The following is a 10,893-nucleotide window of genomic DNA, read 5'->3' as shown; positions in this document are numbered from 1 at the left end:
ACCCATCTGATAGCAAACCAAGCCTGATCGTCTTAGCTGCAGACATCATTTCCTTGATGGTCGGGACAGAGATCTCCTCTTATTCCTCTTCCTCCTCTTCCTCCACTTTAGTGTCGGCGTCATAGTCTGCGTCAGTAGCAATTCCCATTTCGCGTTGGACTGCCAAAACGATGGCTTCGTCTGTGACATCATCGTCTGTGGTTTGGAGAGTGGTGTCCATGTTGACGAAGTCCTGCCATTGGTCGGGATCCATTTGAAGAGGGTTGGCTAACTCGTCGTCGTCATTGCTCTCGACCCTTTCGCCTTCGCTTGCCGCTCCGATGAAAATTCCTCCTTTGCGCCAGCAGTTCACTATGCCGGTAGTCTTCACATCATTCCATGCTGCGTCCGTAAACAGCATTGCGTCGAGGATCATTATCTTTTTCGCCAAGTCACTCGCTGTCATTGCTCCATCCTCGTTGTCAATCTCAGTGAGCACTTTTCGTAGCATGGCACGGCGGTAATGAGCTTTGAATGAACGGATAATTCCCTGATCTAACGGTTGAAGAACAGAGGTTGTGTTCGGCGGGAGAAATGCCACAGTAATGTTCGACAGTTGAAGTGATTGGGGATGTGCCGGACAGTTGTCGATGAGAAGCAACGCTTTCTGGTCATGACGCCGAAGCTCGCGATTCCACTCATCGAGCCATTCAGTGAAGAGGAAACCTGTCATCCATGCGGAGGAATTGGCTCTGTAGCGAACTGGAATTGTTTTGAGGCCTTTGAAACACCGTGGATTCTTGCTTTTACCAATACCGAAAGGAGGACGCTTAGCACCAGTCATCGAGCAGCAAAAAAGCACTGTGATTCTTTCCTTTGGCTTTTTCCCACCGCAGTGCTGATCTCACTTGAAGAGGAACGTTCCGTCTGGTAAGGCCCGAAAATACAACCCGGTTTCGTCAGCATTCCAGATCTCATCAGCCGTGAAGCCTTCTACGAGATCCGGAAACACGTGGTCCAGCCATTGTTGTTTCCCTCCTACGTCAGCCGCCGCTGCCTCTCCGTGAAGTTTCTTGTGGACGATTCCATGTCTTTTCTTGAACCGGTCAATCCAGCCGTTTGTCGCACTGAACTTCTTGTTGTTGAACTTTTCCGCGAACTGAGCCGCTTTCTCCCGCATCAGAGGTCCAGAAAGCAGTGCTTCCTTTTCTCTAGAAGTTTGAATCCACTTGACCATTGCTGATTCGACATCGGGTGCGTTGCCGCTTCGCTTGCGTTTCTGAGAAGAAGACGAATCCACTTGACCTTTCAGAATGGCCTCTCGATCTTTCAGAATCTTGCATAGGATCGGCTGGTTAATTTCCAACTTGTCTGCAGCTTCTCGTTGGCTCATTCTGGGCAAAGCGTCATCGTCCCTCAGGATTTGTGCTTTATCAATGTTTGAACGATCCGTCCGCTTTCGTTTTCTGTCCATCGTGGAAATGACGACACGCCTAGTGCTTAGACTGCAGCTGTCAGCCGTCTGCCTATCTGTACAATGACTACCGAAATCACTGTAGTGGCATAGCGTTATTTTTAGCGTGACGTCAGCCGCCTGGTGGCAAAAGTTGGAACTGTGCGGCCAGTAGGCGCTGAACTGTCGAAGTGGATGGCCAGCAGCTGATTCTATTAAGCGGGTTTTTGATTCTAATAAACGGGAAAAATTGTGTACATTTAGATACAATGGAATCGGTCTCAACGATTTTGATTCTATAATACGGGTGATTCTATTAACCGTGATTCTATTAAGCGGGTCCCACTGTATATATATATATATATGTATATATATATATATATATATATATATATATATATATATATATATATATATATATATATATGTGTATATATGTATATGTATATATATATATATATATATATATATATATATATATATATATATATATATATATAGTGTGTATATGTGTATATATATATGTCTGATGTATAACTCTGTCCACTGTCTGATGTATAAACGATGAATGTGGTCATCATTGGTTAGATATTTATCGGTGTGCCGTCCTGGTGAGGGAAAATAAGTCCGAAATCTGGATAGGTGGCTCCGTTTGATGTTTAACTGATGTTGACCAGGTAATCTTTGTTTGACAGAATCGCCAGGCCAAGGCCTCTGTGTTGGAGGAGACGTTGGTCCGACACCAATGTCCAATGGGGATGGGGGAGTGCTTGTCACACTCCACATGTTTCAATTTACCTGCAGATCACATCACGGTCCTTCTGGTTGAATGGTTTGCATTAGCGGGAACAATAATCTGGGTGGCAGACAGATGGTTATTCTTTGCGGATTATGTGGTTTTACCGTGTGAGACATAATCCCCCGCGATGCTCATCTTAAGTCAGGAGGTGCATCTGACATATACAGGTTGTCCCAAAAAATGTGTTCGCTCTTTAAATGATGATAAATGCGTTGTTTATTGACTTAGAAACAAGGTTAATGGTTAAATGTATAAATGGATGAATGCATGTTTACAAATGTTCAAACTGACGACCAGCACGTTCCAAACACAGCCGATAATGCGGAGCAATGGATTAATGTTTGAATGCAACTTTTCCAATTAATTCGCTTCAAAATGCGATGGGCACTTGATTTTGGGATTCCTGGCTCATGAGCCATTTGTCGTACAGATTTCCGTGGGGATCGGTGGAGGGTTTCCAGCAATTGATTTTCCTTTGCGGGGGTGGTTGATGACCGTGGTCTTCCTGTACGCTCCTTATGGACGTCATGCACAGTTACATCTGTTTCAAACTTATCTCAGAAGCAAGCAATGGTGCGTCGTGTTGGTGGATCTTTGTGAAAATGTCTTCTAAATTGTCTTTGCACTTCCATGATGTTTTCATGCTTCCAGTAGCACTTTATGATAAATTTTCTTTCTTCAAAACCTAGTCATATTTCTGCCATGATTAGGGTCAATTTGATCTGAAAATAAATGAAAAATTCAATGAGTTATGAGGAGCCAAAATGTGAGTACATTTTTTTGGGACACCCTGTATATGTATGTGCAGTTGTCCTTCGCTATATCGCGGTTCACCTATCGCGTCCCCGGTTCATCGCGGGTTTTCCCTTGGAACCTAACTAATTTTTTCTACGGATTCCCCCGGTATATCGCGGTAATAATATATAAAATATAAATTATTTAAGCAATAAATTATAACGCGTGGCGCTTGACCAGTCACACAACGCACGAGACAAAGACAGAGTGCGCGCTATTCATTTCTCCTTGGCTCTGATTGGCTGCTACCCAGAGGCGCACTCTCGGGTAGAAGCAAGCAGCATCTGCCAGCATCCTTCAGTTCATCGCGTGTCGCTGTCTTGAGTGTTTCGCTTGTGAACTTCGAATATTTTCTACATTTTTTTCTCCAAGCCCTACAATGCCGCCCAAACGCCCTGCACCTTCTAAGGCTTCTGGCAAGGAACCGAAGCGCTTGAGGAAGGTCCTGACGCTCCAGGAGAAGGTTAAGGTGCGAGATATGCTTCGGGAAGGAAAAAGGTTTGCTGCGGTTGGACGCCATTACGGTTTGAATGAATCGACCATACGCTACATCAAGAAGGATGAAGCCAACATCAGGAGTACCGTAGCCGTCAACAATGCCAAAGCGCAAAAAGGGTGGCAACTGCACGCAACAAGAACATCGTCAGGATGGAATCGGCATTGGCCCTTTGGATCACCGATTGCAGGAGGAAAAACATCCCATTGGACACCAACACCATCAGGGAGAAGGCCAGAAAACTCTATCGGCAATTCGCTGGAGTAGCAGGTACCGAAGGAGACCGATGACGAGGATGACCCCGACGATCCCCAACCAGGACCATCGACAGCACCAGATCCAGCAGCAGACCCCATTGAATTTCAAGCCAGCAAGGGCTGGTTTGACCAATTTCAAAAAAGCTTCAAACTGAAGAGCACATCGCTGCATGGAGAAGCCGCATCTGCAGACAAAGAAGCCGCCGAGAAGTACCCGGAGACATTCAAGGCGATCATCGAGGAGAAGGGGTATAAGCCAGAACAAGTTTTCAACATGGACGAGACTGGCTTGTTCTGGAAAAAAAATGCCATCCAGAACGTTTATCATAAAGGAGGACGCCCGAGCCCCTGGATTCAAAGCTCAGACGGACCGATTAACCCTGATAATGTGTGGCAATGCTGCTGGGTTCATGTTGAAGGCAGGGCTTATTTACAAGTCTGCGAACCCCAGGGCCATGAAAAACAAGAATAAAAACCCACTGCCAGTCCACTGGATGCACAACCCCAAGGCCTGGATTACGAAACTCCTTATGTCCGATTGGTTCCACCAGTGCTTCATCCCTCAAGCCAAAATGTACCTCCGCGACCTCGGAATGGAGTTTAAGGTGCTGCTGCTGATGGACAACGCTGGAGGCCACCCACTGGATTTATCCTACGAGGGAGTGCAGATCGAGTTCCTCCCGGCAAACACAACATCTCTCATCCAACCTATGGATCAAGGTGTCATCCGCTCCTTCAAGGCGTTTTACATTCGCAACGCACTGCAGCACCACGTCGAGGCCATGGATTCCAACTACAATTTTTTCTCTGAGGGCGTATTGGCGTGATTTTATGGTAGCAACGTGTCTCCAAATAATTCAGAAGGCTCTACAAGAAATGAAAAAAGAAACCTTAAACGCCTGTTGGAAGAAGCTGTGGCCAGAATGCGTCCACGAACACAAGGCCTTTTCTCCAGACGAAATTCACCATTCGGCAGTCGATAAGGCGGTCAAGCTGGCGAAGATTCTCGGAGGAGAAGGATTCGATGACATGATGCACGACGACGTGAATGACCTCATCAAAACCCACTCTGACCCATTAACGGACGAGGATTTGGCTGAGCTTACGAAGTCTGCAAGTGAGGAGGAGGAGGAGGAACAATCTGATCCATCACAGGAGGACGACGACGACGAAGGCCTATCACTTGAACGCTTTGCAACAATCGTGAGAACGGCCAAAGAACTGCAGGGGATGGTTGAAGCATGGGATCCCTCTATGGTTCGGGCGTTGCAATTCAAGAACGCTATTGATGGCGCAATGGAAACCTACAAAACCTTCCTCACCACCATGAACTGCCCATCACAATGTTTTTCCAACGCTACTGAGTGTACCATTCTGAGTTAAAAAATGTGCTTTCACTGTTTTTTATTGCATTATTACTATTTTCTGTACATTTTTATGCTTGCAAATGTTTTCTTTATGTGTTTAATTGAGTTTAAAATGTGTTTCAAGAGTGTGTTGGGGTATTTTAGGGCTTAAACTATAAAAAAGGCATTTTTGGGGGAGGCATCCATTCATCGTGGGGGGGGGGGGTTGGAACGTATCCCCCGTAATAAACGGGGGACGACTGTATATATGTGTATATATGTATAAATATATGTATATATATATATATATATATATATATATATATATATATATATATATATATATATATATATATATATATATATATATATATATATATATATATATATATATATATATATATATATATATATATATATGTGTATATATATATATATATATATATATATATATATATATATATATATATATATATATATATATCTGTAATATGACGCACACCGAGATAAATGGGAAGGACCCACACTTCACAAAAAACACGCTCTGCCAAATTTCCTCGAAGGGGGAGGGGGAAGTTGCAGTGCCCCATAGACTAATATGTATACTGCACTTGTAAACATGCAGTAAATGGTAAGGATGCTTTAAAAATATAATTGTTTTTCAACTGTTGGTGAGCATTGCTCATTAGAAATTGATAATTGTACCATTGTGTCAATGTACCAAAATAGAACAACGGGACATTGATTGAGGTATGCTCACCACGATGGGAAGCTGACGTTTCAGGTATTAACCCTTCATCGGAGCAAAAGCATCCACAGTCGAACAGAGTTAACTCCCAAAACGTCACCTTTACCTCCCCACGGCAGTTAGCAAACCTTGTTCACGTCATTTTGATTCCGTTCATTGTTCGACCTGTCTGCCGACTCAGATAGACATTACTTTTCACGATTCAGAGTAATTTTCCACTCTGCTTTAAAAATCAACCTTTGATCCAGTAGCTTGCATCATGGTTGCTGTAGCTGTTGGAGTTACTTGATTGTTCTCCACTATCTATGGTCTTTCTTTCAGTCGGAGCTTCGAGAGCAGCTGTCGATGCAGGATTTGTGCCGAATGACATGCAGATTGGTCAGACAGGAAAAATTGTGGCTCCGGTGAGTTGTGCCATGACTTGCACTTAAGTGATTGATAATTTATTATTTTAGCAATTCATTTGGAAGATCAGCCTATTGCCAAGATTATCTGGTGCACAATGCCGCAGCACTCTGATCCAGTTGCAATCATGACCTTCCATTTGTGATCTGTGCGTCTTAGGATTTGTACATTGCTGTTGGAATTTCTGGAGCCATCCAGCATCTGGCTGGCATGAAAGACAGCAAGGTAACTAGTCCTTGCATTTTTATTCATTGGCCCAGATTGGAGAAATTTAAAATTATGTATCGAAAATGGAGAAACTAGAGAAAAATTACTGATTTGAAATATCTTGTGACTCGCTGGACAGTACTTTACTTAGTGTTGGGTGATTATATTTCGTTTCCATTGGATGTGCTGTCATCGCTTGTACCACAGATCATTGTTGCGATAAACAAGGATGAAGAGGCACCTATTTTTCAAGTTGCTGATTATGGACTGGTCAAAGACCTTTTTGAAGTAAGTCTGAGGACTTCGATCTTAGTTATGTGTATTTTGTTAAACTCGGTGGATTTGGCTTTTCTGGGGGCAGCTCATTGGAAAACCTAGTTTGGATGGGCAAGGTCAAGGCTACTCTGATGTGCATCGCATCAGCAAACAGGACTTCCAATCCAAGCCAGGAAGTAAGACTCTTCTACATTGTCAAGAAGAAACAAATTATCTAATGTCATAGACAGGCTTTGTTGTTGCCCCCCCTCTTCCAGTTACCCCCCCTCCTCCATTTTGAATTTCTAATTATTTGTTTCAGCTGTAAAGAGGATTTTGTCATCAATGATAAATTGTGGCTTTTATATTTTCAAAAGCAGCTCCTCGAGTAGAAAACAAAAAAGACCCATGTAAATGGACATGGACACACAGATGTCTATGTACACTGACACTGACACGGACAGGCAGATACATGCGGACATGCAGAAGCGCACAGACCTGCAGACTCGCGTGCGGATATGGGGGGACACATTATGTGCAGACAAACAAATGGATCCAAGTGGACCTAAATGCAATACCCTATCCTCTAGTGAGGGTAATTATCATTAAATAAATTTTAAAAAAAATTCCTATTTTACCATTCAAAATTCAGAAATTTTATTAAGTTGCAACGCTAATGAATACACGTTCAAACGAGTTCCACGTCCGCACATAATGCGGGCACGGGCAGACACAGGCAGATGCACCGACACGCAAGGGCACAGGCGCAGATGCTCGATAAACATGGACCTTGTGGGAAGCGATGAAACTGCCCAGAGCACTCTGGTTGCCGGCATTGTCATCTTATGAGGTTGCTTCTTTTTCTTTTTTAAAGCCAATACATGACGGCCACCAAATTATCCTAATCTGATGCTGAGAAACAAGAGGCTGAGATGATGCAAAGTGATAACAACTAAGATTGCTAGAATTTGTTGCATTGTGGATGAGTTTTACAATAACCCTTTATGGTTTTGAAAACTGCTGATATACACAAAGTGTGATCCATACCAATGTTTGATTATACTTCTTTGCAAGTTTACTTTTTACATCTTGATTTTTTTTTTTCATCTTTCTTTCAGGCAATTCCACAAATGATAAAGCTGTTGGAGTGATATTCCTCGAACCATTTGAAAAGTATTCTATTTTCTGTGAAGTTACAAAATAAAAAGTTTATTTGAAACTTCTTTGTTTTTTTCCTTGCATTTGCAATATTCGGTCTCACTTGGCCTGCCAAAGTGTCTGTTATACAAGAATGGCCTTTAAAATTGTAGAAAAGAGATGTGGGACAAATCCCCTTCCCCAACACCACCACCCTTTCCCTCCCTCATCGATTTTCGGATATTGTGAGAATGTGAATCGTGTTTTAAATTTTGCAGAAGTAAGAAGAAAGTTTTCACATTTGAGTGACTGATGCAGCACCTTGGTTTACTCGTGGGTTCCCCGATTGATTGTTTATTTTACAAAATGGTCAAGAGAATTGAAAACTCATGGCTGCACAAGAGTAACACTGCGGGGCCTTTTCCGAACGTTTTTCAACATCGATGCTCAGCCCCTCCCCAGAATTGAACATCCCTTGGCCACACACCCTGTGTAAAAAGCTCATGTTGCATCTTGTTTACAACCATGCAAAGTTGGGAGAGGGACGGGAACGGGAACCCAGCCTTTGCGTGTTTCGTTTCCATCAGTCACGCAAGCATCTTCTCTCTGCTAGCGTTCTGGCAATACCTTTAGCAATTAATACTAGCATTGTTATTGGGAAAGGGGGAGTTGGCATCGGTCTAGGAAAAGCTGTTGAGTTGGATGAAACTTCACTGGATGATGGAAGGTGATCCACTGTGGTTTATCCATCGGTTGTCATTCCTAGCTTTTATTTCACTCGTGATTTCTCCGAAGCCACTTCTTTGGCAATAAATGGACCATAATTCAAAAACGTAGCATGCTTTTCTTTGAAATCCTACTCCTTCGCCTCAATCCTACTGCAACCCTCAATTTTCCCTCCAATTATTTCCCCTTATTGTATCTGTCTTATTTGTTTGATTGCCATGGTACAATACCAGGGCAATGCGGAATTTACTGCAAATGAAAACATGTCTTCCACGATCACTCACCTTCACCTCTTGTCCCTGTGGTGTGACAGGTAAATTGACAACTAAAACATCAGCGTTATTGTCTCTCTCTCCTCTGTCACAATCGTGTCACACGGTTTGCTACTTGCAGGTACGCGATTTTGGGATTGCCAGGTCCATGTGCTGCTTGATGACCTGCCCACGCTGATGAAAAACTTCTAATGGAGAACGATTTGCAAATATCCACAATGGTTTTCTCTTGTTGATTGTGTTGTTTTGGCATGAAACGATGTGCGTTCTTTTCTTCTTCTTCTTCTTTTTAATTTGTTGTGGCTTCTGTTCGCGTGTTTGGAACTAGCGCGTCTTGCAATGTGCGCAGGCGGATAGCGTGAGAACCCCTCATAACGTTGGACCATTTTTCATGCCGTTGGTGTGGAGGGGTGTGGAGGGGCTGTGGCAGATTCTCATTTGCAGGCACGAGCGCTGCGGGCGCATGGGAATTCCATGCTGCATGCTTGACGTATCTATGTACCCTCCTCAAATCTTGAGTTGCTAACCATTTATTATAATCATAGCGAATTGTTTGCTGTGGAAATAGAAGGCAAATTTACAGGTACGTGTGTGTGTGCGTGTGCGTGTGCGTGTACGTGATTTCTCCAATTTATTTTCGAGTTGATCTTTTGAATTAAGTTTATTGAAGGTTCCATTCCCTTTTATAACTTGTCTATAAACAGTAGTTTATAATTTGCCATATGTTGAACAAAATCTTGACAAGGTTCGCTCGTATGTGACGTCATGTCCAGTGTGTTTCCTTTCCCTGAAACGTGCATTTTAATTTGTATTCATTAGTGTTGTACCTTGGTCAAAATTTCTGAATTTTGAACGGTTAAATAAATAAATATATATGTATATATTTCTGTTGCAAATGTGCAATTGTTGTTGAAATTTCTCCTTTCATTTATTCTTTCTGAATTTTTGAGATTTTTCTCCATAAATGTAATGACAGTTTGGCAGGCAAATGGCAGGAACCAAGTTTGCCGGTCGATCGAACTATTTTGTTCCCACATCGCCTTATGACGTTATGTATCACCATTGGATAGATTGACAAAATGCGAGGGCGAGGTGAGGGGAGGGCATCCAGCCGAGTGCGCCGCAGACACGCACGCACATAGCTCCGTCGCCGCACGCCCTTAAACGCGCAGCCGGGATGTGCACGCGAGCTTTCCTTCACCCGGCTACAATACATGTCTAATACTAGGGAGTCCCGCTCGAGTCTCCATGCACCGGGCAAACCCATCCCACCTTGGCTCATGTCCTGTGGCACAGGAGGAGCAATTCTGACAATAAAGACCCATATGGCACCGCTTTGTGTCAGAGCGGAGGCTTTCACTCTGCATGCACTGTTACTTTCTGTGCACGGATTTGTGTGACTGTTTCGTTAATATAAAGGTCACTTAATTCGTTGAAAAAAACAAACAAACATTCATTTTAAAAGCAAATATTTATGCCACGTAATTAAATTAAAGCTGATGAGCAAGTTCCAGATCTCTTCAACTCAAACTTTTGTTGTATTCTTTCCAAGTTATTTGAACCATTTTTGAATTCATATTTATTTTGAAGAAAACATCTTCAATTACTATCTTTTGTGGGTTTCATACCTAATAATCGAGTTATAACGGTATATCTACAACTAACATTCGTGCTATATCAAGGAAATGGTCACTCTTTTCAGAAAAGTCTTCCTGAAACTCTTGATAAGATGGTGTGGAAGTTTTGTTCCACACAAACTACTTTTGAGTTGTCTTGCCTGCGTGTGATTTCCGAAATAGGTGTTTCACAGGCAGGGTGTCGCATCTGAAAGTGCACCATCCCTTGGATAGACATCAAACTGTTACCCTTCTGCTAGTAGCACCTGGTGGATGTTAGTTACCTAAGGATACACAAGGAACTTGGATGCAAAAGGAGGCCATTCAGACCATCATACCTGTGCTTCAGCTATACCATGTTCGTTCATTCCATCAGTTTATCCATTTAAATTCACTGGGGGG

At 42.9% G+C, this 10,893-nt stretch overlaps 1 protein-coding gene and 1 long non-coding RNA gene across 3 annotated transcripts in view; both read left to right on the top strand.

The window, feature by feature from the left end:
* ETFA (electron transfer flavoprotein subunit alpha) overlaps nucleotides 1–7,959 on the top strand; it is a 78,983-nt gene extending 71,024 nt beyond the window's left edge. For both annotated transcript variants that reach the window (XM_085890790.1, XM_085890789.1), the window contains 4 exons: nucleotides 6,195–6,277; nucleotides 6,438–6,503; nucleotides 6,693–6,773; nucleotides 7,859–7,959. In XM_085890790.1, the coding sequence (XP_085746916.1) occupies nucleotides 6,195–6,277; nucleotides 6,438–6,503; nucleotides 6,693–6,773; nucleotides 7,859–7,891 (263 nt within the window). In that variant the 3' untranslated portion in view covers nucleotides 7,892–7,959. The remainder of the gene's footprint in view (nucleotides 1–6,194; nucleotides 6,278–6,437; nucleotides 6,504–6,692; nucleotides 6,774–7,858) is intronic.
* A 788-nt stretch (nucleotides 7,960–8,747) lies between these two features.
* On the top strand, nucleotides 8,748–9,445 carry LOC147021060 (uncharacterized). Its single transcript, XR_015060707.1, has 2 exons — nucleotides 8,748–8,996; nucleotides 9,225–9,445. It is a non-coding gene; the product is annotated as an uncharacterized LOC147021060 (long non-coding RNA).
* Nucleotides 9,446–10,893: the final 1,448 nt, after the last annotated feature.

The sequence above is a fragment of the Eptatretus burgeri genome, chromosome 8 (genome assembly GCF_056783735.1).
Source record: "Eptatretus burgeri isolate ZD-2024b chromosome 8, Ebu_testis_v1, whole genome shotgun sequence".
Taxonomy (NCBI): domain Eukaryota; kingdom Metazoa; phylum Chordata; class Myxini; order Myxiniformes; family Myxinidae; genus Eptatretus; species Eptatretus burgeri.
The sequence above is the reverse complement of the archived record's forward strand: the minus strand, read 5'-3'. Positions and strand labels throughout refer to the sequence as shown.